The sequence below is a fragment of the Emys orbicularis genome, chromosome 4 (genome assembly GCF_028017835.1).
Source record: "Emys orbicularis isolate rEmyOrb1 chromosome 4, rEmyOrb1.hap1, whole genome shotgun sequence".
Lineage (NCBI taxonomy): Eukaryota > Metazoa > Chordata > Testudines > Emydidae > Emys > Emys orbicularis.
Genome location: NC_088686.1, coordinates 44,394,290 through 44,419,891, shown reverse-complemented (window position 1 = coordinate 44,419,891; position 25,602 = coordinate 44,394,290). Strand labels below are relative to the sequence as shown.

Genomic DNA, 25,602 nt, shown 5'->3' with positions numbered 1-25,602 from the left:
GGATCACTATCAGAAACATTCACTGGAGGAGAATCTCCTCTTCCAGCTTAGTAGCAGAGGCCTGTACCAGCCACTGTCAGTACAGAAGGACGCTCCTTCTGCCAGCCCTTGGCGGAGGTAGTACAGTGTCACTGCCAGGGCCAGTCCTTGTGCTCTAACGAGAGTGTGTTCCTTTGGGTTGCTCTCTCTAGCAGATGCTGCTCTCCCTCCTCTCCAGCAAGGGCAAGAAACGGCAGCTTCCAGTGCAAGTGAAAGGAAGAGAACTGGAAGCCCTAATGGGTCAGGTACTGAATGGGAAAACAACCCTGTGCCCTTCAGAGACATGCAATACAGGGGGAGTTACATAAGCTATAGGGGAGCATCAGCAGAAGGACTTGGGCCAAAGCATGGAAAGGTGTTAAGGCTTCCCACATGCCAGATCTCCAACAGAGCTTCAAGCTGGTCCTTGCCCAAAACAGCTACAGTACTGGCTGCTACATAGACCTCCTCCTGTGCCACACTGCGACTCCTGCTCACAGGCTCTCTCTCCTCCCAGAAGGAGATGCACAGAGTCCTGGGAAATCCCAGTGCCATACTACCCTGGCAAAAGTACCACAGTTCTTTTGCCGTACCACTCTGAACTGAGATGGGAGTGAGGGGATGGCATGAGGCATGCTCTTGGTGATGTACTCTTGACACGGAAAGACCACATGACATTCCTCTTTGCACAGAGTCTGTGCTCTATCTCCATTGCTCTGTGAAGGGAAGAATGAGCAGTGGACTGGAGCTACGCCTTGCCCTGAAGAGCCAGGAAGCTGGGATGGGGAAGGGAATCACAGCATGCCAAAGCCCTCACATCCTTCGCTGATGGCCAGCTGCAGCATCTTGTGCACCTCTTCATAGGAGTCATAAGTAGGGAGGCACAGCTGGTTAAAACTGAAAAAAGAAAAATAATTAATACGTACCACTCTTGCAGTGGGGGAATGTCCACCACAGACACCTCCAGCTGCTCACTGCCCTCGGGTGGGATGACATGGTGTCCACCACACGCTGTCACCCATTATATACAGGTTGCCCACCACATGCTTACTACCAGAAGCTCACAGTTCAGAGGGGCCCACACACCTGGCATGCAGTGTTGGCAGCTCACCACAAGGCATGCCACTAGATGAAGTACTCACCACTCAGAAGCACATAGTCTAATCCCACATGCATGCTGCAGGGAGTTCAACGGCCAAGGCACTCACCAGGTGTGGGCTGTCGGCAAAGTACTATGGGTTGGAGCTGCGATGATCTGGAAAGATGGACAGAGTGCAGCAAACCCTCCCGGAGGCAGCTGAGAGGAACCAGTTGTGAACTGCAACAGCCGGGCCAGTTCCTCCTGCGTGAAACTGGAGACCACGGTCCAAAACCACCTCATGACCTGATAGGGACCAGTAATGGCAGAGCTAGGTCAGGGAAGCAGGGTCACACAAGTACAATGGCAGGTTACCAGAAGAAGAAGAGCAGGCAAAATGTCTTGCAAGAAAGTAGCTCTACTAACTGCCACAGCCACCCCTATTATGAGGGCAAACCAGAAAAGGAACAATTGCATAGTGAATTCTCACCAGCCACCTTTACCCCTTGTTGCCACCACCCACCTCTATTACACTAGGAATGTCTCATCCATCTCCCACAGCATAGGTGCTCCTCTCTATTGGAAACAGGGCTTTGGAGCAGAGCCTGGAGCTGGAGCGCGGAGCAGCTCCAGAGCAGTGGAGCTGCAGGTTTTTGCCTGGAGCGGAGCCGGAGCTCAGCTCCAAAGCCCTGATTGGAAATGCTGAATGGGAAAGCTAATTAAGGTTTAAGATAAAAATCCGTATCTGCTTCCTGCACTAGGCTAATCTTTTGCTCTCCCACATCCTCTGGTGCCTTGGCAGGTTGGAAGGGGGAACAGTTCTAGTGTCTGTCACTCATGTAATTTGTTTCCCTCTTGGACACTTTGAAAGTTCCAATCACTTCTCTAGACTGTCTCATGTGCCCCCCTTATCAGGGTGGGATATGCTCCTGGAATAAGTCCAGGGTCACTTGCTCAGGAATCTCTACTGGCTGCCAACCTTCTACCTCACAATGACATGGACTGAAAAATCCTCAAATCATCCCTGATAGATAGGCATATCACCCTGAACATCTTCACTGATGAGATTCCCAACACTTGCCTTGGTCCAATGCTGAAATGCTCTTACTGTTGCCTTTTCTTTTCTCAATACAAATACTGAACTTTCCCCTGCTGCAGCTGCAGTCCAGTCATCCCTATTCTGCCCTCAGTGGCTTCTGTCCTCTTTGTAAGCTCTCTTTCCAAATGCAAAGTCTGCTCTCCTGTGTCTATATCACCAGGCCCAGGTCTTGCTTTTCTACTCTGCTCTTCTCCAAGTTCTTTCCAGTTTTTCTTTCTGGAAGCTTCTCCTGCTTTCAGCAGGTAGTCTCCATATGAAGCCCAAGTGACGCAGAAGACAGTCAACCCATTTCAGTGGAGGAGGAAGAAAGCTTCCCACTTACCTTTTCTCGGAAGTGCCAGGATCCTCCCACCAGCACAGCATGAGCCTTAAAATCACAGACACTGATGTCTCCAGTACCACACATCAGCAGCTGAAAGGAAAAAGACCTGCAGTTACAAAAGCAGTAGCACAAAGTACCCATGAAGCCAGCTATTATTCCGGTTACAATAGTCAGCTTTGTGCCCTTAAGAGGCATGCAGAATGCTCAGAGTCCTGGGCTCAGGACATATGCAAATCTAGTAAGACCTCATGATCTCAATCAAGAGATAGGATGGTATCTCATGAAGTACCAACTTCTCCTGTTGGATGTAAGATAGGCTAAGGGAAGGGAAAAAAACAGCTGCAAAACCAGGAAATAGGGGAAACACTGAGAGGAGGGGACTAAGAGTCCTATGCACCCCATTGCTATTCTAAAATCTTGTCACCTACTGAGAGCGCCCCCTTGTAGTACCCTAAATTGACTAGGGTAACAGCTTCCCACAAAACAAGACCTCATGTTTGGATTCCCAAATGACCACTGTACAAAGCGAAGTATTAGACAGATTATGCAAAGCGGTGAGTCTCAGAGCTGGAACTGGGATGTGTGCACCAAGGAATCTAGGCGTAGATGTTAAACGGAGAGCAGAAAAATTGATCAGTGCCTCTCTGTCTTGCCCTGGGCTCAATATTATGGTAGAAGGGTGGCCTAAAGGAACTGGCCCTGTCCTCTAAAGATCATCTCACCTGCCCTAAGCGGCATTCAGTCTGGCTAGCCTTCCTACTACCCCAGGGGACATTAAGAGCATCTGAACCCATGACTCAAATACCCATTGATTAGGACTATAAACAATAATGATACATTATTATCCCTGAAGCCAGCACATACGTGAGAGAAGGAGGATTCCCCCAAATGACACTCGGTGCCTTCTCCCTCAGATACACACGCTCACAATGGAGGGGAGGGAAGGAGAGGGGGGGAAGGTTTTGGGAAGACACACTTTGCAAGTGTTGAGTCTTTCCATCCCCAGCCAGCTCTACTTTCATCTGAAAAGGAGGGTGAGTGGGCAGGCAGGATCAGGATCAGCAGGACCTACCTCAAGCTCATTCTCATCAAAAATAGCTAGGAGGTTTTCAGGAACCAGCTCATTGAGACCTGAAAGACGAGAAGAGAGTAAGTGGCAGTGCCTCCAGAACAGGGAGTTAGAGCCAAGCAGGGAGCACACAGTACCTCACCTTTCAGGAAGTGATCCACCTCTTCTCTAACCTGATTGGCCAGTCTGTATTGGGCAAGCAGATTCAGGTAGAAGATTTTATTTTCATTGGTTACTAGTACCTGAGCCCCTCCAGTTACCAGCTCAACCACCTGAAACAAGAAGCCACACGAGGATGTCAGTGTAAGAAGGTCTGAGGATGAGCAGTATCATCCCTTTAGCATGAACCCCTGCCTGAAGAAACTCTCCCTACTCCTACTTTACTGATACTCTTCTTCTGTGGCCACTGCTGCAGGGACATCCCACACAATTCCCAACCTCTCCCACTACAGATGAAAGGAGTGGAGACTGTCCCACCCTCACCCATCACCTCTCACCTTCTCCAGCTGCCCCAATTTGTTGTATTTCTCCTCAGCGAAGACGAGCTCCATCTCACTCACATCATTGTTCAATATGAAACAAACCTTGGATTTATAGAATTCTGGGTCATCTGTTTCAAAATACTGAGGAAGAAAGGTAGATGAGGTACAGGGGGTGGAGATGGAGAAAGAGAGAGGGGGGGAGGGATTTAACATACATGGTTGAGCAGGAATTCTGGGTCTGCTGGGAGCAAGATCACGTTCAGTTTCACTTTAGCCTGGTCTCAGCACAGAGGGCAGTGTGGCCTTACCTTGTAATGCATTCGCAGTCCTATGATCTGAGCCAGAAAGGATCTGGTGAAACGAGCTCGCACCAGCTGCTTGTAAGCTCCTCCCAGAGATGACTCATAGAGACACTTCCCTACCAGGCGGCCTGCAAACTCATACACCTTCAGCCGTAGATGTGGGGGCCGGCCAGGGTTGGGATGCACCTGCAGACGAGAGGGATCAGAATTACTACAGTACCAGCCACGGTTAACACAAGTGATAGCAATGACCCCACCTGGCATTCACATTGCACACCGCATCCAGGAAGATGCCCTCACAGCCTTTAAACTGCACCCTAAATCTGAACATAGATTCATAGCTTTTAAGGCCAGAAGGGACCATTACGATCATATTTCTAGACTGACCTCCTTCATTTGGCCCAGTGCTTAAGGTAAAGCAGTTGTGGGTCTCAGGAGTGACACTCGGAGAGCACAGCAGCAGAGATTAAAAGCCAGAATACAGCCAGCAGGGACACAACATGAGCCACATGCATGCCACATCCATGACAAGAGGAAGGGATTCTAATAGGCAGACAGACTGCATCCTGTGCCCAATAAGGCCTTCTTACGTAGTGCCAACCCCAGTTCCTGGAAGACTAGAGTTCCCTATTAGTGGTGTACCTTGCTGGCTTATGAGCCAATGCTCTTAACTCTGCAACATGTTGGGACATCCAAGCAAGAATTTGGAGAGAATTTAGGAGGATTTTGGGGCAGACATGCCAGCAGTTGAGGAAAGCAGGCAGGCAAGGAGGCTGTTTTGATGTGTTTGCTGTTTAGCTGACAGTATGCTTACATGTCAAGTTCTGTCCACCGAAGTAGGAAGGTAAGGACTCACCAGTGCCTGGTTGTTGTCACTGAAGCGGGTAAAGAGTTGATTGGTGGTGTCAAATAAAGCCTTACAGATCAGCTCAAACCACTCTCTGCGGGGCCCTCCCCAGTCCAGAGCTACAAGATAAAACAAGTCCAAAACCAGTCAGCTCTGGGCCACATCCAGCTCTCTTCCATTTCTTCTTCCCACCCAGAGCTGCCAGGAAAACAAAATAATCTCTCTGGCTAGAGCATCATTATCTCTAAGTCACTGTGATGGGCAGAGCATTGCCTCTGGGAATGGGATCACAGGAAAATAAGTACAGAGATGGCTGTTCACTTAATTTTCCTATAACTGCTCATATCAGACTCCTTTGCTGAATGATTTTCCATTCACTCAGACCTGTGGTTTCACATCCATGAAGTGAGCATGAAATGCAGGAGATTAATTTTCACACATTTAAATACACAAGTGACTGGTGAAACCTCTTGATCCACCACGTTCACATCCCTTTCTCCACACAGGTGGCCAATATCAAACCAGCCACTATTTACAAGTGACACAATGGGAAGCCCAGCTGCAAACTCTAAGGGATGATCTTGTAATGAAGGCACTGAACAGGGACTCAAGAATAATGTGTTCTGTTACCAACTCTGCCACACACTCAAATGTGTGGCCTTGGGTAAGTCACTTAGTCTCTGTGCCTCATATCTCCATCTGTAAAATGTGGATTATAATACTTCCCTACCTCACAGAGGGTTGGGAGGCTAAATTCATTAATGTTTGTCCAGAACTACAGGGATGGAGGCCACAGAAGGATCTAGACCACAAAGGCTATAAAAGGATCTAGACACAGATGGATATGTTGCAAGACAGCCAGAATTCCACACCAATGTGACTCCCGGTATGCTCCTGGCACACCCTCCTCAAGCCCATAAAAGTTTCTGCTGGAGCAAGTTCACTTACCTTCCTCATCCTGGAAAATCACTTCAAAGTTTTTGCTCCAATCGGAAATGGAAAAATTCCGTGTTGCTTTCAGAGACTGAGAGAGTGAAAGGAAAAGCATTAGCAGCAGCGGCCACTGCCCAGGGCTCAGCATCCATGCATGGAGGACTTAAATAAAGCAGAATGGGAGGGGCCCAGTCTAGTAATCTGAATACAGGATGGGGAGCCAGGAACTAATCTTGGGCAGGTCACTTTCCTTTCAGCCTCAACCATAGGTGTGTTCTCCATTACAGAATTTAAGAGAAAAGTTCCCCACATCTGACAGCTCCTGGTCTCAAGGCCAAGACAAAGTTTGCTCAATAGCAACAGTCTAAGCACTGCCCATTCACAGCACTTCCCCCAAAACTGCCCCCTCCCCTACCCAGAAGCAACAACTCAATAGAGTTTATTAAAGCGTCTGTAGCTAGGAGCAACTTTTGTAAAGAAGTCTCAGTTCTCTCTGGCCCATCTGTCCAGTTTAGAAAATAGCCCCTCAGAGAGCATGTAGAAGAAAGAAGCCCAAGGAAAAGTCGCTGGTTTACATTTACCTGTTACAGCATGATTTACTTTAACAAAATCTTTCTAGTGACTGGAAATATGTAGGCCCACATTCCTGATCCCAATTAAAGCAAAACCTGTACTCTAGAGAGCCCTGAATGCAACCGTGTCAGCACAGACTTAGTTGATCATTAAATAAATTGGAGCATCATGCTAGCCCCTGATTAGTGCTTATCTCTCTGGTTGCATTTGCCATGTGTGTTGTCCTCATACATCAAATGTTTACATTTCTCACCCCCACATTTAATTTCTTTGATCTTATCTGCCTGCAATGCTATAGCTAATGGCTCTGCAGCAATTTCCAAGATAACAGTATACAGAGGGAGTCTCTGAAAATGCTTGTAGGATTTAAAAATGGTTTGGATAATGAACCAATACCCGAAGCCTCAGTGCATATAATGTACAGCCTGTCCTATCTGCAGAAAATATTCCCAAATCTAAATTTACCAACCATATCAAATTAATCTGACGAAGTGGGTATTCACCCACGAAAGCTTATGCTCCAATACGTCTGTTAGTCTATAGGGTGCCACAGGACTCTTTGTCGCTTTCAACCATATCAAAGAGACTCTCAACTAGTCCTCCCTCCCCCACACCTGGTCTTTTCCATTTCTGTCACAATTCTGTCCCAAAACACACATGGCATAACAAGTCCTGGCAACTGATAGTTCTATTGCATCTAATTTAGAAGGTCATTTAAGGACTATAACAGGTCAATCTGAGTCAAGTCTCACTGCTAATGCTCTGCAGGACACTTTACAAACAGAGTGAGTCAGTGCTCTGGGGCTGTTATTGCCACAGTTCCACATTCTTCGGCTTGGTCTACCCTAACTGACATGACAGTAATTCTCAGAGTATCTAGGGTGGGTTCCCATTTTTCAAGGAATAGTAAGCATCTGATATAGGACAACTATCAGGATTTTCTTATATTTTTCTAAAGAACTGTGCAAGGAAATAACAGTGCCAGGTCAGGGCCTCCTCCCGGCTCAGAGCATCACTGGCTCTTACAGTTTAAGGGGGAGGTACACAGCTTCCCACAAGCAGGAACAGTTACCAAACCCGAACAAAGCACACTGGACGAAGGCAGTGCTTGTCATAATACAGCTTGCCTTGACAGTATTCAGGGCTCTTTCTACCACACACAAATCAACTGCCCCTTTAGCCTAGACATTGCTACTGCCATACCAGGAGAGATCGACTGCCCCTAAGTCCTAGCAACTATCAGTGACTGATGCCAGAGGTTTAAGAAGAAGGTGTAAGGCTTTCAACATATATCTAATTATGTAATACTATCAAATGAGAAAAAAAAATTTGCTTCCCTTCCCAAAGCTGGTGATCAGTTTATGCCCTGGAGCTAGAAGCTCAAACGTTGTGATTGTTCCCCCAGTTGGTGTCAACTTGGATTTCACTAGATAGTAACTGGCGCAGGGATGGGTCCTGGGCACAAGTGGGAACAGCCTATTGTCCCCCCAGGTGCGAACTGTCACGAGCTCACTCACAGATTCCAGCAGGCCGTGGCGGCTGACCTTCAGTGTAACCTTCGAGTGAGGCCTCTTCATATGCACTTGACGCAACTCCCTTTGGAAGAAGTTCACTTTGTCCTGAAAGGTCTCTGAGCCTCCTGAAACAGTGATCTTATGATTGCATCTGAGCTGCCAACACCTCATGGGTCAGGATGGGGTCCCCATCCCTATTTGCATAGGACTGCTCTACAGTCAGAGTGATCTGCCATGGAAGGCAGGGACAGCAGAACTCCCAGGGGACAGTTTGTGGTTTAGTCTCTCAGACATTCAGCCACTCATAGAAATGCCTTCAGAGGAATGACAGAAAAGCCTGCTGAGCATGAGAAGCCAGGGACAATGAAATCCATTCACTGGAAGTGTTATCAGAAGCAGAAGGGGAGACAGAGGACTACTCTACAATTCCTAGAAGGGTTATATAACTCTAAGTAGAGTGGAATAAATGACCTCAAGTGCTAACTCCCTGCCTGCCACCCCGTGATGCATGCAACCTGGGGATGCAGCAACCTGAATCCCCCAATCATAGTATCTATCCCACCAGCCTCTTTTACCTATGTTTTTATGCAGAGAACGAATGAAAGTGGCTGCCAAGATGTTCCTCTCCTTGCAGCTGAGCTCCACAGGGGGCTGGATCCCATCATCTACCACCAGTGTCAGCAGCTTGTGCACAGGATCAGGCCCATGGTAAGAAAACTAGCAGCAAAGAGACGCAGGACGGGGTCAAACCACTGTGCAGCAGAGAGCACAGCGTATGTGGTACACATACTAAGAGCACTTTCTGCACACACACCTTCCCATCTGCACACCCACACAGAACCATTTAACAGGCACACTGCCTCTAGCGTCTGGATTCCAGCTGGAATGTTGCCTTTATAAAGCCCACTTCAAACAGTATGGGCTTCAGGGGGACCAAAACTAGATGCCTTCTTCCTCCTCCAGTAAAGCAATTAGGAGAAGTGTGGTAGAGGATTGAGAATGATATCTAGGATCCTGATGTAGGGTGAGGAGAAGAGACATGGCTGGCCCTGCTTGCACACATTTCCAGTACTCTGGTAGGAAAGATGTTTTGAGAGTTCCTGGATTTCATGTATCTAGCTGCTGTTCAGTGGAAATAACCCCACTAACCCAACAACAGATCTAACAGGCAGATCATTATTCAGCAACAAGGGGTGATAGGGTGGGAACGGCAACAATAACTGGATGGAGACACACCCACCTTGGTGCCAGGACACACTCTGAAGGTGAAGAGGCGCCAAGGAATGATCTTCAAGTAGAATTCCTTCACTGAGAATTGCTGGGGAGCCATAGGGGAGAGAAATCATTAGCAGCCACATGTCTACTAAAGCTCTTTTCTGAAGTATTCTAGACTCAAGACACAGGATGAACAAACCCACAGGGAAAGCCTCCTTCTGAAACCTCTCCTGTGACAATACGCATGCCCTTCAAACCTCCGCTACGCAGTGACATGGGAAAGAAGAATGATTGTAAGCAACTTGGCAAAAGGACTTAATTGTTACACTTGCCTGAAGTGCCCAGGACACACGGATGTGACATAAATATAGCAGTAAACCAGGGCATGCATTAACAGGCCAATGGCACACACCTTAGCTTTTAAAAAGATAGTTGGTGTATGGGAATTTAGGGTGGAAGCCAGGATTCAAATAGCAAGGGATGCTACAGGACAGGACTGCAATGCATTGACAGAGCTGGGAAGTCCTGAGGAAAGTTATCCTGGACTGGCCAAATTATTGCGGTTACTCCTTCAATTTCACGAACATCAAGTTCAAACAAATAACAAAAATAATCTTGCAATTGTTTAATCTGGGGCTGACCAGGCTAGTTTGCTCTCTTCACCATGCAGAGCATTTCTGGCAGAAGGCCCTCAGCTGTGGAACTCCCTCTCACTGGAGAGCAGGCTAAGCCCCAATTTTAGCTTCTTTAGGGCACAATACAAGACTCCCTTCTGCACAGGCCTCCTTCAGCAAAGATGGCTGGGGAATGGTCAGCAGCAATTTCCCTGGAGTTGAGCAAGTCAGAACAGCCCTATGTAAGGAACTGCTGGGCTGGACAGCATGGGTCTGTTGGACAGGAATGATGCTCTACATTTATGTATATGGTGCCCAAACACTACAGTTATGGGTGCATAAGAAATGCATAGATTAGACAGGTGCCCAAGGGGTCTCTCTTCCAACCCGAGCAGTAGCTACAACAGAAGGCATTCAGAATGATCTCCAATATCAGGAAATTTAACAGTGAAGCTTGATGAAAGTCCAAAATTATCTCCCTGAATCAGAGTAAGAAGACTACTGGGTCATTCCCCCTCCCCCTCAGACATCATTCCCAGTTCTACATTTTCTAATACTGCATCCAATCTAGGTTTAAATATACCAAGCAATGTGGCTTCCCCTCTTCTGTTTGGTGACTGTTTCACAGCCTCATCTTTCTCTCTCTCTCTCTGTCAGGAAGATTTTTCCTAGGTTAGGGTTTTACATGGGTACCTATTACTGTATTACTTGAACCCCTCTCAAGTTAATGGATTCGCAAAGTGAGGTCTCTAATGGAATTTTCTACTCTTCTGGCTTCCCTAGGCACTCTCCTTAGGAAAGGGGTTTTGGTGGGGAGTGGAGGCTCAATGGTTGCTGTAAATATTGATCTGGTTACAATGGCAAAATCTACATTGTCCCTTTCTTAATTTCCTGCCATTTCTCCTAGTTATACCCCAAGGTATCACACTAAATAACCATTCTCTGTTCTAGGTTTTTATATTTTAATCCCTTCCCTTTAGTTGTTATTAAACAGATTGTACTTTTCTAATCTTTTTTCTAAGTCAGTCTTCCTAGCCCCCTGATCAGTTTTATTGTTTTTAATCTGATTTTCCTCCTCCTGATCATGATCTATAAGTACTCAACACTGAGGACACTTGATGCCCGATCTCACCAGACCCATATGGGAGCTAATTCAAAGCCCACTGACGTCAAATAAAAGACTCCCATTGACTTCAATGGGTTTTGGATCAGACAGAGAGAGACTGTTACATGCCCCTGCTCTGCGATATGATGCTTCTACATATGCAATGCTGAAACTGCAGCAGTCTTTTTAACTGACACTGAATTGCAAACTCTGAATTTTCTGCCCACTCCCTCTCTTAGTCTCCCTCAGCTGTTCCTGCTTTCCAGGTTTCTCGCTCCCATTGATTAGCTAGGTTGGGGATCATTTTCCCCAGATGTTGCAGCTGCATTTTCCAAAGCTGAACCTTATTATATTTCCCCACCATGTTCCTAACCTCTCTAGGTCCCTTTGTATCTCTCTGCCCTCACTAGACTAGTGTTTGCGGCTCCTCCCAATTTGGTATCAGCTATGAATGTCATTAACATGTAGCTTATACTCCTTTCAGAGTAGCAGCCGTGTTAGTCTGTATCCGCAAAAATAACAGGAGTACTTGTGGCACCTTAGAGACTAACAAATTTATTAGAGCATAAGCTTTCGTGGGCTACAACCCACTTCTTATGCATATGCATCCGAAGAAGTGGGTTGTAGCCCACGAAAGCTTATGCTCTAATAAATTTGTTAGTCTCTAAGGTGCCACAAGTACTCCTGTTATTTTTGCTTATACTCCTGTTTCCCATCTTTAATGAAAAGATTGCCTGCCTTGGCGAGCACACCTAACAGGTCTCCATCTGTCCTGTGGTAGACATCTTCACTCTATCAGGCTCCCACTACATTTGTTCCCTGGCTTTAAATTTAACATCTTGGAATCCTTTAGGGGAGGGGGGGAAAAACCAGAGGAAAGGAATCTGAAATAAGTTTAAACAAACACTTAGTTTAGACAAACTTTACCAGCCAAGTCTGACGTGTCTAGAAGCAGAGCCCAAAGTGATTGGCAAGGCAATCTCTGAAATGCCAGAACATTTGAATCAAAACTAAAGAGCAGCAACCATGTGGGCTTTACCTTGGGTGACACGTAGCAATACACTTTTTTAGGTTTCTTCACTTTCTCAGGAGTCTGGCTGTCAGATGGAGAGTCTTCATCCTCATCCTCAGTTGCAGTAGAAGGACGGCGCTGGGAGGAGGTCAGATGCGTGGGCGGGAGGTGCCACTGCATGTTGGCATAGCTAGTAGAGTTGTAAAGATAGGCCTCAAAGTAGATACTGACCCCTGATGTGGACACATTGCGCTCTACAATGTTCATTTCATTTTCTAAAGGACACAGATGGAACACATGTAAAGCTTGATACAGCCAAGAAACAAAGTTCAGCATCTCACATTAAGCTCAGAGTCCACAGAACAGCACTAAGCAAAAAGTCTAACCCGCTAAGTGGGAACCTGGTAAAGTGAGTCAATAATGAAAGAGGTTCAAGAATGGGATATGAAGCCTTTCACCTCCAGGGCATTAGTATGTCGGGCCTGTCCATAGGCCTGGGAGACAGGCTGGCTTGGAGGGGGGAGGGAGGGAGAGAGAAGGAATACAGAACCTTTCACTTCTAGGGCACCAGTTCTAACCTGACTCCTGCCTGTAGTGACCAAAAGCCATAAGCATATGACAGTCATTCAGTAGCTTGTGTGAAATAAATTGGTAGCTTCACTCCTTGTGGGACAGAGAATCACATCACAAAACAATTAGGAATACCACCTCTCTTTTATATAGTACCCTTCATCTGTAGATCTCAAAGCACGCCCAAAATTGGCCCCCTACTGTTAACCTGTGAGATGCAAAGGAATGAGTAGGCCACGGTCAGCTGCTCAATCTCTAAAAAATTCCCCTCTGAGGCAGGGAAGGAGGCAGCTCCTGGTTTATACCTGTTGTGGGGATAGGGAATGTCTGTCTCTTGTGTTTTCTCCATCTAGCTTTCTTTGCCAGCACCAAATTCACCCATTTTAAATGAATGGACATTACCAGTGCAACTGAGTATGGCTGGCATGGAAGGAAGCCACATTTAAATAAAAAAACAGCTCTACTTGACTAGAACATATGGCATCCAGTAGGAAGTGCAATTGGTCTGGGATCACCTAGCATCTTTTAACTCACCACTTAGGACAATAATGTCAAAATCGCCATTGCTAATAGGCTGGGTTTGGTAGGAGATGCAAGCATGGAAACAGCCTCTACGGTGCAGGGTGAGTCGCAGGAACACTTGGCAAGTCTGCCGATTGGACACCACTGATTTCTCAAACAAAACGCCAGAGCTCTCTTCCTCTTGGGGACCCAGCTAGACAAAGAGAGAAAACATCAGTGGAGAGGACAACACTCTCTAGCTCAGTACGAGACTGGGAGAGAGGGATGGAGTCCAACTCACCTCATGGATGGAAAGGCTGTAGTTGTGCTCATCTATCAGGGAGACAGAATTGCTGGTGGGATTATCATACTCATCCCTGGGGACAATCTGCAAGGTGTGCTGCTGCCTGCACGTCAGCACCAGAGTGGAGAAGTGACAGACAATTTTGGTCTTGGAGGGAACCACCATCCCTGAAACAAAGAGAGAGAATTTAGAATCAGAGACAGCCCTGAGTACAGCAGCAGAGAGCTAACAAGATAGGAGCACAATGCCCTGTAAAGAATGGATGAATTCTTAATATATTCCCCACCTCTGCAGCTAGAGAACCAAGCCACTAAGCACTGAAATGCATGGAATGGGGAGGAAAGAGCTTGCCAGGGGATAGAGGCCCAATACGCTGAACAGGGTTAACTCTCAAATCTGTTAGTCTTTAAGGTGCCACCGGACTCCTTGTTGTTTTTATTTAAAAGAGTGTCCTGCACTCCAATCATGCTAGCACTTTAGCCCTCAACTCTGGAACTCATTCCCACAGCCGGTCCAATAAAGTACAAATCAGTTGATCTGTAAGACTCAGCTAGTAATGCAAGCTTTAGCCAGAAGGGTATTGAGTAAGTTTTGGGCATCCTCTTTTTTTGGAGACAATAAAGGGGGCAACTTAACTGGTATCGTGTCTATTTGTAAAATTATTTAACAGATGTATTTTTTATTGTACATGCACAGAGGGTATAAAATATGCTGATTGGAATCAAACAGAAAAAAAATTAATTATAAGGAAAAAGGAAGCTTTTTCAAGTAATGTATAATTAATCTGTGGAATTCATTGCTGCAGGAAATCAATGAAGCAAAGTTAAGAAGATCCAAGAGGATTAGAGTCAAATCAAAATAGCACTTGTAGTGACATTACCTAAGATATAAATTATAATTCTCAATCTTTGTGCATAAAGGCATTCTCTGACCACTTAGCTAGGCCAGGATGAAGTTACCCACAAGGGATGGTATGGTGCGAATGGCTATGTAGGCTGAGAGGCACTAGCAGCCTACTCCAGCTTCTATTTTCCTATGTTTGCTGCTCATAAGCTTGCAAGAGTCTCTACTACTTGGGGTGGCATGTGTGAAGAACAGAATGCAGAGGGGGTAAACCCTCCCCACACATCTATCTCAGCTACCAACATGTATGCCTTGGTGTCTCGGACACCTCTATATCCACTCAGGCTCACTACCGATTCACCTAGACCTTACCTGGCTGAAACACTTTGTAGTAGGGGCTGTAGGCCACATTCAAGCCGCCGAGCTTTATGGTAATCTCATATCGCCCAGCCCTGCGCACAGTGAAGGCCACTTTCACCACATTGGAATTGGGCTCCTGAAGGACTTCCTGGGTCACAGGAATATCCATTGCTAGCTCCACATGGCAGATTTGAACTCGCAGCCCCACAGGCCGATGAGCAGGGAAGGGCTGCCCATTCTTATAGAATAACTGCATGGGGAATGGAGAAGCCCAGGTCAGCAGAGATATGGGGTGCAGGGATAGAGAGAAACCAGCCACCTTGCAACAGAGGGGCAGGATGGAGCCATGCCTCAGCAAGGGAGTGAGGGGACAGCAAATGCAGGACAAGGCCCCACAGCCCCATGGTATGGGCACCGTTCTCCTAGAAAGAGAGGGGACAGTGAGTACCTCTGAGCTCTGGACCCCCCTTCCCTTGTTCCTTATTGTGCTGGGGTTCAAAAAAGTGACTTGAGAAGAACAAGTTTCTGGGCAATTGATCCCTGAATTGTTAGTGTGCATCTAGAGCAGGATCAACAGAATCCAAGCCCACAAGTAGAGCAGGGAAAGCCGCATCCTTACAGGAAGACCACTAGGTCTTGTCCACATGTCCCCAGAGAGAACTATGTAGTGCCCCCCACCAATTCACCATAAAGGAAGGTGCATAGGAGACACTCACCCCAGCAGTTGACCTAGTCTGTGCCGATGACACGCAACCGCATGAAAGGAGTTTGTTAGACACAAACACTATATTCAGCTCAACCATGAAAATGGCCTAATAGACAAACAGGAGAGGACCTCACCCTGTCCCACACCCTCCAAACAGTGAAGAAATTTCCCCTTCTTCTCCTAGAGATAAAACTCTGCTCCTAACCCCCAATCTGTGTGGAGACAGAAACATTCCCTTACATGCACTCGGAAGGCCATGCTGTGGCCCACCTCATAGGGGTCCTTCCAATCCCAGGAGACTTTGCAGGAGCGCGGGTCCAAATAGTTGCCTCGCACGTAGTCATAAATAGTTCGCTCCCCTCGGCGCTCCCGGTCCTCATGCTGGAGGAAGCTGACTACACGTGCGGCAAGCTCAAAGAGGAACTTAATGGTGAAGAAGAAGGCTACAACAGATACCGTGATCCCACCTGCAGCAGTGAAAGAATACAGGATGGTTATGGCAGCATGGCCCAGCAAGGCACTGAGATCTCACCTGCACTGAGATTGGATGTCTTTCTACAGGATATGCTCTAACTCAACCAGAAGTTATGGGCTGGATGCAGAAATTACTGTGGGAATTTCTGTGGCCTGTGTTATTCAGAAGGTCACACTAGATTACCATAAAGGTCCCTAGGTTTTAGACTCTATGTATGACTATGAATTGAGTGGAGATGGTTGTAGCTGTCCAGAGTCTGAAGTATGGCACAGGAGAATCTAGATACATTTGCAAGTGGTTTTCTATAAATGCCTACATAAAACTACTGAGATTCCACCAAAGGAAACAATGGGACAACTACCACTTGTAGTATTTAAAACTGGACAAGCACGCATCATGGAGGAAACAAACCCACACTAGTCCATAAAGGTAAAGGGGAGGGATGAGCCAGGAGTGAGGTCAATGGGATGAGTCTGCTTGGGGTTGAAGAGGAGGGCAATGTGGCAAGAAAAAATCCTGTTTGTTAGATAGACCCTAAACCAATGTGAAAGCATTCAAGACAGTAGAAGACTTAGGGAAACCCTCAGGTTCCTACAGCGAGATACACAGACATTAGGGCTGCCTCTCCACTTACCAATAATGTAAAACATCGGGTCCCTTCGGTGAGACACACAGCTGAGGATCACAGCTGCATCTAGAAGACAAAGCACACCACGTCTAGTTCAGTGACTCCTTCTCAAATCCACACAGCTTACAGCTCCCATCAACAAATACCCAGTGCCCCATAACTCTGAGGGGCCAGCAGGACTCCCCATCTCTTCCTCCCCCCACACACATTATATGCTTCTGTGGGAGCTGAGAAAAATCAGTCTTCTTAAAGAGATCGCTAATGCATGATACCAAAAAGGCTATGGAACATCCAATCAACCCAGTTTACTGTAAAGAACAATTACATCACAGATTCCTGTTCTGAACCTGTGATATCTGAAATAAAGACAATGCAGTATGAGCTTCAGAGTGTTGGGAGTGGCAAGTGGGCTTCGGGGACTGGGCAACAGGGCCACTCACCTTGGGGTCACCAATTCCAACACTAATGAATGACAGTAGTTCCTATCTGTCTGATGGCTCTGTGAAGTGAGTTTGCATGGATCTGAGTTCCATTCCCAGAGGTTATGTGGGCACATCACAAAACCACCACCATAGCTGGTAGCAACTAGCCCTCAGGTTGGCAGCCTCAGCAGAAAAACTACGGCATAAATGGGTCATGGAGCATAAACCTCTTTCCCTCTGCCACCCCCACCCCCCCACCCCCAAACGAGCCCTCTAGCATAGGGTTGAAATACATTTGGCCCTTCTGAGGCTGAACACAGGGGGACAATGGGATAGGGAAGTGCACCTATATCTTCCTTCTCACTTCAGCAAAGTGGAAACACCATGCACTCTCAATTATTGCAAGGAGATTGCCGGTGGCGGGGACCCTGAGGCTGACACATCATGCAGCAGAGCAGGAACCACTGTGCTCCAGAAGCTAGTACTTAGCCTAACAGCTGGGGGTGAAAATAACAGTTTCACACACACTAGTGCATACAATGTAGCTTGCCAGCCATTAGGTGAGGAATTACAATGTGCATACAGCTAGTCTATGCATGAGGTGGAGTTACTTATCAGTTTCACAACAGCACCAGCAAAAGTCACCAACATGCAGAAAGCTTAGGCCAGACATTTCCCTATCTGATGGCTATCACCTTCCAGCCCTGTGAATCCTCCCAACTCTCCAGCCAACGGCAGTCACATACCTTTACAAAAGTGCCCATGTTCTAAAAGCCAACAGGGGGGCACTCATTCCTCCACATCCTTCCTCTTGGCGCCAGAGGTGGGGCAAGGGTCAGCAGGAAGGGACCAAGCAGCAGAGCATTGTGGAAAAAGAGGATCCTGGAACTCACATCTTAGATTCACAGCTGGAGGAAAGGGACTCAAGTACAGAAACTTATCTCCCAACTCTGGGAAGAGGATATCTGCACTCTGCAGCCGCCAGTTGCTTGCTAGTCTCCCTGCCTGGGAAGGGACAAGAAGAAGAAAAATCAGTTACACCTATCCATAGATGAAAAGGGCACCCTAGAAGGGGATTAAAAAAAAACTGATTCCATGTCATTGCCACAAGCATAGCTGCTGTAAACCACCACCACAACATGAGTGAAGTGCTAGGCTTCTCCATGTCCCAGTACTCTGAAGGTACCCTGGTCTCATATCACTTTGCAGCCTAGATATGCAGGGCCATTCAGTCAACACCAACGCCCCTGAAACCCTGCAGGTCCAAGATGGAACAAAACTTTGCCAGCCCAGATAGATTTCAACAGGCTGAGGGGTTCAGCAGGGCAGCCAGGTACCTGGCTCCCACCCGAGAGTAAATTTTATGGACTGAACACCACTTGAGCCTCTCAGAGGAAGTGGAGTGGGGATAAAGCTAATAAAAGCATGATGTCCAGCAAAATATGACTGCACCAATCCCAGGTGAAGGTTATTCAGCTGCAGGGACATTTTTAGACAATAGCAATATGTCTTACAAGGAATCTGAGCCCCAAAACAGATGGGGAAAATGTCTCTGCTGCTGCCGCATTACAGGTGTCCCAGATCTGAACAGCAGATGGCCTCACAAGACAATTCATTTTAAGCACTGTCCACCCTGCTAAAACTCTTTGAGTAGCAAAGCAGCAAATATCTCAGTCTGGAGACAAACCCCTTAACAGATAGGATCTGTGTAACCCATAGAGCAGTGGTCCCCAAACTTTTCAGCTTCGCTCCCCTCCTTACTCTATCTACACCTCCCCCCTAGAGCTGGGAGTGGGGCTGTGGCTCCTGGTGGGGGGAGGGGATGCAGACTGGGGTAATAAGGGGGCTGGGGGTGGATCTGGGGCCCGGGGCCTCAGCCAGGGACAGGGCTGCAGCTTGGGGGGGGGAGGGGGCGGCAAAGAGGCTGAAGCTGGGGGCAAGGCCGGGGGTGGGGCTGGGAGCCAGGGCCGCAGCTGGGGGCGGGGCCGGAGCAGAGCTGTGAGCGGAGCGGGGCTGAGTGGCGTTCCTTCCCCGCCCCCTCAACACCCTCTGGGTGTGCCCCACAGTTTGGGGACTTCTGACACAGAGAATGGGAAATGTCCCAGGGGGCCATGCACCTCCCTAGCTCAGACCTGTTCTTTCAAAATGCAGAGTGCAAAGAGGAGACCAGAATAAATTAGGAATGACAGCACACTATAGCAGTTCTCCCAAAACAGATCACATCAGCTAGCTGTCTGATAGTGGTGTTCTCCTTACCTTCCATGCTAAGATACCTGCTCCTCCTCACTCCCCACTTACCCATCCTCCACTTCAGGGTGCCTGCCACCTTTAACCCATCCCTTCCAAACCATCTATTTCAGGGTGCCTGCTGCCTCTCCACGACCTCTTATCCACAACTCCACAGTACAGAGCCTGCTGCCTTCAGGGCACAAAGCTCTTCACCTACATATGCAAACAGATGAGCAAATCTGTACAGAGTTCTTTACATGTGCTGCAGAAAACCCCAGTCTCTTGCTGTGTCACCTCAGGGAAAATCCCACCCACTCAGCTATTTTATCCTTCCCTCTCTGGCTGACAGAACAGAGTTGTAGTCCTTAAGGCCAAGAGTTGTCAATTTCTTCCCTACACAGCTTCAGGCCTTTGAATTCTCTATTCTTAATACAGCAAGGCAGGAGCTGTTAATCTAGCTAATGCCCTGTGATATGGGCTGGGCAACTGACTCATGGCTCTGACCCCAAACCTTTCACGTATGTACTAGTGACATCACTCCAAACCTGGACTCCTTGATGCTCATTCATTTGGCCTCGATGCCTGGCTTCAAACTCTGCTCCAATTGTGCTAGTTTGTTACAAGGTTTTGCCCACCACCAGCATAAATGGTTTTGAAACTGTATCAAAGGGGTAGCAGTGTTAGTCTGGATCTGTAAAAGCAGCAAAGAGTCCTGTGGCACCTTCTAGACTAACAGACGTATTGGAGCATGAGCTTTCGTGGGTGAATACCCACTTCTTCGGATGCAAGTTTTGAAACTGCAGTTATAGTCTAGGAAGGAACACAGTGCAGGGCGTAGTTTCTAGAACTATTTTGAACACTGGGAGCCAAAATGTTTTTAAACACAGGAACACACTCCTGCCTCCACCTCTCTTCACATTTCTTCCTAGCATTCCATAAGTGCTCCCTTTGTATCCGGCTCGCCCTCCGAATAAGGAGTGCACTCCATCCCTGGCCACTCAATTACAGACCTAAAAGTCACAATTCTTCAACAAAAAAACTTCAAAAACAGACTCCGATGAGAAACTGCAGCACTGGAATTAATTTGCAAACTGGACACCATTAAATTAGGCTTGAATAAGGACTGGGAGTGGATGGGTCATTACACAAAGTAAAAACTATTTCCCCATGCTAATTTTCCCCCTACTGTTACTCACACCTTTTTGTCAACTGTTTGAAATGGGTGTCGGAGAAAAACAGAGTTCTCACACTCAGGTTGGGTGCAGCCAGTCAGATACTTTATTATCTACTTCCACATGGGCCATCCTGATTATCACTACAAATGTGGGGTTTTTTCTCCTGCTGATAACATCCCACCTTAATTGATTAGTCTAGTTAGAATTGGTATGGCAACACCCATTTTTTCATGTTCCCTGTATATATTATATATAATCTTCCTACTGTATTTTCCACTGCATGCATACGATGAAGTGGGCTTTAGCTCACGAAAGCTTATGCCCAAATAAATTTGTTAGTCTCTAAGGTGCCACAAGTACTCCGCGTAATTTCCACAGGGACTCTTATCACTGTGCAATTCTGAATTGTTTTTGAATCTCGAAGGAAATATTTCACCAACATCTACAGAATCAGCTCCCTCACCCCACTTCAAAAGTTATCTTTCCTCCCTTGGTATCCTGCTGTTAAGTGAATTGTCTCGTTAGACTGACCTCACACTTGGTAAGGCAACTCCCATCCTTTCATGCTCCTGTATTTTCCACTTCATGTATCTGATGAAGTGGGTTCTAGCCCACAAAAGCTTATGCCCAAATAAATGTGTTAGTCTCTAAGGTGCCACAAGGACTCCTTGTTGTTTTTGCTGATACAGACTAACACGGCTACCACTCTGAAACCAGTACAAAACTGGCATTCTGGGCCCATATGCACAAGCTACCCCAGTTTCAGCCCATAACTCCTTCCCTTCCCCAAGTCATGCTGAAAGTTACTCTCTGTTCTAAGTTTGGTGCCTGAAACCTCCAGAATGAGCAAGGAGCTTGATGCCAATATGAAAATGGGCCATTTGGTCTTGGTTACAGAATTTCAGAATTAATTCCCTGTGTCTGACAAGCTGTCTCCCTTAATCAGCCCAGCAAGTTCTTATTTCATTACCGCTACATGAAATGGTAGGCAAGGCGCCAGGTCAGGTGGCCAGCAGAGACAAAAGGAGCTGCCACATTCACAGCCAGCTTCCCTCTAGCATGTACATTAGAACCAACCCCAAAGATACTTACGCAGCCAGGGTACTGTTGGGTAAGCTTCTTGCCATGGTTAGCTAATACCCAGATATGTAATTTATTCACAAGTGGAACAAGTTATTTTAGATGAGCATCGAGCAGTGCCAAAAGCTACCAGCTAACAAGGTGGGGAACTAACTTTTTTGTGAAAGATACCAGTACAGAGTCAACCTCATTACTGGGCAGAGAAAATACCCAGCTGTCCTACAGGCCTTACGTGCTTGATCCAAGGACACAGCAAGTGATGGCCTCCTGCCACCTGCAGGAAGAATTTGAATTTGGAAGACTTAATCCAGATTTGCCTCCCAAACTACCTGCAGAGCCAGGATGGAGTGCATGGCACCACAGAGAGAACTGCGGTGGAGACAGCAGAGTATGCAGCAAAGCTCTGAAAGCTGTACACAAGTGTAATTGCGGCTATAAGGGAAATACTAGCCAGCACTGGTACATTAATGTAACTGAAGTTGCAGAGCCATTAGAGGGCACACGTTATATAAAACTAGAGTGACCAGATAGAAAGTGTGAAAAATCGGGATGGGGGGTAATAGGTGCCTATATAAGAAAAAGCCCCAAATATTGGGACTGTCCCTATAAAATCGGGGCATCTGGTCACCCTAAATAAAACAGACTTGGTGAGGCCCTAGAACACATCAGCTTTTCCTTCTTTTGATATTTTGTTGCTACACTGATAGATATTTATATTGGTTTCCTCCTCCCCCCCAGATTCCAACAGCTTTCAGGAAAAATGGATTACATATAATTTCTGCACGAGAGTATTGCCACAAATTATAAAAACCAAGCTGAGAGAACACCTCAGCAACTTTGTAAACCGAACACCTTACGTGGCATATCTAGCCATGTAGACAAATACCCACTGACAATGTTCAGTACTTCTCAGATCATGCACAAGAAAATGATTCTCCTTAGAGTGAGAATATCCAGTATTTTCTCACGTAAATCAAATGTGTGCAAGGGTATCAGTACAATTGCACATATGCACTTAATTTTAAAATATGATGCTGAAAGTCAGAAGAGTCAGCTCAAGGGCAATGGGCAGGTTCCAATATCAAGCAGCAAGGACAGAAAGCCACATTGATGGCCAAGATCAACACAAACAGATCTGTCACTCTCTCTCCAGGATTGGACCATGCCATCGGAAAGTTTAAACAAAGTCCAGGTGAAATGCTGGCTTTGCAAAAAAGAAAAAACACACAAGAGATCCCAGATCAATACCAAAAATCTAAGATTCCCCATTTTTTCTATTCCCAAATAGATCTTAAATCAATGTCAGTACACATTTGCTCCTCACCTCCTCCACAGATACAGCAGGTCAGCCTTCTTCATTCACTGCATAACACAAAATTCACTTTCCAAATAAAAATAAGCCTCAGCCACTGCTCATAGGGAACAGCCACTCACCACTCCTGCTCACCCCTCCAGCTCTTCCCAAAGCAGGGTCACTCAGACCATCTAAACAGCACAAGCAAAGCACTAGAGAATGCATCTCTTCATCCAACAATTAATTTTGGTAAAACTGCTCATATGTTGACCTCTCTCAACTACCTCTTCCCCCATTTCCTTACCAAGCCCAATATCCTTCCAGTCTTTGATTCTCTTCCACACCACTAGCCCTCAATTACAGTTCTGCTGAGGAAAGTACTATGGGGGGAAGTGGCTCAGCCGTAATTCTGCCTGTGCTGATGCTTGTCTTCATCATGCTTCACGATCAAATCAGGTAGAATTAGGTTGCATCTGAAAGGCATCATTAGCTCCGCCTCCAAGCTCACAGCAATCCCAGGATGTGCATGAAGAAGAGACACCACAGCAAGCCTTAACTCTCTGTTCCTTTCACAAGGCATCAGGGACATAGGCCACAAACTGGCTCATGGCACTAAGAGGTTTCGGAAAAGACCTATGGCCAGAAAAGGGAATGTGCCAACTCACTAGTCATCACTCTCTGCAGGCAGCCCCAGTGAAGTTCCATGCATTTGTCAGGCAATGGCCACGATCAGGAAGTATGGTATTCTCTTATATGAGGGACTGGACCAGCCAGAGTCAGGATCCTGCAGAACCAACACTAAACGAGTTCTTCAGACCCTAGAGCTTCACCCTACAAGAGACAGCCAAGCAAAACAGCTCCATATGAGAGGGGATATATAACCACTCTCCATTTTGCAATGAGGTGGGAGGAAAGAGAAAGGGAGAAGGGAAATGGGAGTGTGCTTCCCTTTCAAAACCGCTAGCAAATTTTGATAGAGATTGCAAGCTATAGAATACCCCCCCACCCACACACACACATACATACACTTAGAGTCTTGTTAAAAGTATTTGATAACATAATCCAAAACATTTTACTATAGAGAAGTGAAATACGGGGCCCATCTGTATCTGCAACTTTCATTGAAGAGGACAAAACCACAACAGAAACCTTACAAGTTCTGCAAATAAATATTATGCATCCACAGGAACAGACAGCTGCAGGACAGAACTAGAGATATCTTTTGCTAATCAACACACAATAAAGACAAGTTCTGGGTACACCTCAACCAAGGCCACAAAATTTTTGCCCACCACAAAGCACTAGAGAAGAAAAAACAGAAACCTGACAATGACTGCAGGTACAGCAGCACAGCCAAATCTCAACAAAAGATCTAACCTCCAGAACAATTAAATAATCAATTTCACCTAAGCCCAAATAATAATGTAAATCACTTAAAAAAAACTTTACAGTATAGCAATCACTAAGGACAGATACACCGAACCTTCTCACCAACAAATACTTCACCACAATGAGGTGGGCAAAATGCATACAGACTTCTTCAAATGTAAAATCAGAGACCACAGAAGGGAAACCAGAAGCGAGAGGTAATAAGTAAGGCTAAGCTTTTGTCATGGTTATTTTTAGTAAAAGTCACAGACAGGTCATGGGCAATAAACAAAAATTCATGGAAGCCGTGACCTGTCTATGACTTTTGCTGCTGCAGCTCCATGCCTTCCCCCGCCACCATGGTGGCTGGGAGCTGCAGGGTTTCCCCTCTGCCCACAGCAGCTGGAAGCTGCAGGGTGCCCATATTTCCCAAAGAGAAAACAGGGCACCCCCAGCCGCTCAGCCAAGGTGTCCTGCGCGAGGCTGTTGCCTGTTGCTGGAACCCTGAGAGGGCCCCACTGGCTGCCAGCTCCAGTCCCACAGCCCCTGGGGCTGAAACAGAGAATGTCACTGAGGTCTCTAGATGATTCCCTGATTTCAATGACATAAACGTAGCCTTAGTAATAAAGAACCAAAGAAACACAAAGGAACAACCAAGTTTCCCATGTAATACAGAATAGATCCAAATTATTTCTTGCTCCACTGTAGACACACTTCCTCGAATGATCAGAAATGACTTCTAATCCAAAGACGGAGGGGAGTATCTGTGCATAATGCTAGACACCTGACCCAATGACCCCACCTGCGGGATAGCAGACCCGCAAACCCGCTAGGGAGTCAGGAACAAACACTAAACGGAAATAGCCAGGGGATCAAGTCCCAGCCACACTGGGAAACCCCATCCTGGGCAGAGGCTTAACGTATTGGGGAATCAGACTGTAAATATGCTGGGTAGATACTTGCTGTATCCCCATCCCTCAGCGGGTGCAGGGCTCCATGTCCTCGCACTCCGGCACCCGCTGTCAAGCCCACCATGCCGCTCTGGCCGGACTCCTCTGCTGCCCCGTACCGGGGCTCCCCGGGAGCGAGGCCCACTGGCCCTGGCTCTCTTCCCTGTCCGCTGCCACGGCTCTGTAACTGGGCTACAAGGCACTGCCTCTCCAGGCGCGCGCAGAAACCCCCCCCCCCCGGGGCTCGCCGCGTCTCGCAGGCCCCAGGCCCGCCTAAGCCGCCCTGACTCGAGGCCCGGGGCCGGTCTCCCCCCGCACAGGCGGGTCGGGGAGGTTCCCAAGGACGAGCCCCCTCCCCCGCAGGGGCTCCCCGGGACGCGGGCTCAGCCCCTAGCTCACAGCCTGAAGAGAGATAGTTACCGGAGCCTACAGGCAGCGGTTCCGGGTCTAGGGCCTGGTCGTGCGCGAGGCCAGCGCGGGCTCCCGCTGCCCCCGCCTCCGAGCCGGTGGCCGG

General features: G+C 47.2%; 1 protein-coding gene across 1 annotated transcript; it reads right to left on the bottom strand.

The window, feature by feature from the left end:
* Positions 1–706: 706 nt before the first annotated feature.
* AREL1 (apoptosis resistant E3 ubiquitin protein ligase 1) lies at positions 707–25,573 on the bottom strand. The gene is made up of 20 exons (XM_065403127.1): positions 25,509–25,573; positions 17,739–17,997; positions 16,577–16,636; positions 15,708–15,934; positions 14,774–15,011; positions 13,556–13,725; positions 13,288–13,468; positions 12,211–12,458; positions 9,478–9,555; positions 8,813–8,954; positions 8,241–8,362; positions 6,166–6,241; positions 5,227–5,336; positions 4,377–4,556; positions 4,084–4,209; positions 3,729–3,858; positions 3,590–3,648; positions 2,518–2,607; positions 1,227–1,402; positions 707–915 (listed from the first exon to the last, which is right to left on the bottom strand). The coding sequence occupies exons 3-20, from the start codon at positions 16,590–16,592 to the stop codon at positions 813–815; spliced, it is 2,472 nt and encodes an 823-aa protein (XP_065259199.1). The 5' UTR covers positions 16,593–16,636; positions 17,739–17,997; positions 25,509–25,573; the 3' UTR covers positions 707–812.
* Between the last annotated feature and the right edge of the window lie 29 nt (positions 25,574–25,602).

Excerpts from the sequence above, each read along its gene's own strand:
- AREL1 (XM_065403127.1), bottom strand. Across the intron at positions 3,859-4,083 it reads AATTGGGGCAGCTGGAGAAG|GTGGTTGAGCTGGTAACTGG; the intron begins GTGAGAGGTGAT and ends TTCTTGTTTCAG. Across the intron at positions 2,608-3,589 it reads TTGATGAGAATGAGCTTGAG|CTGCTGATGTGTGGTACTGG; the intron begins GTAGGTCCTGCT and ends TTTTCCTTTCAG.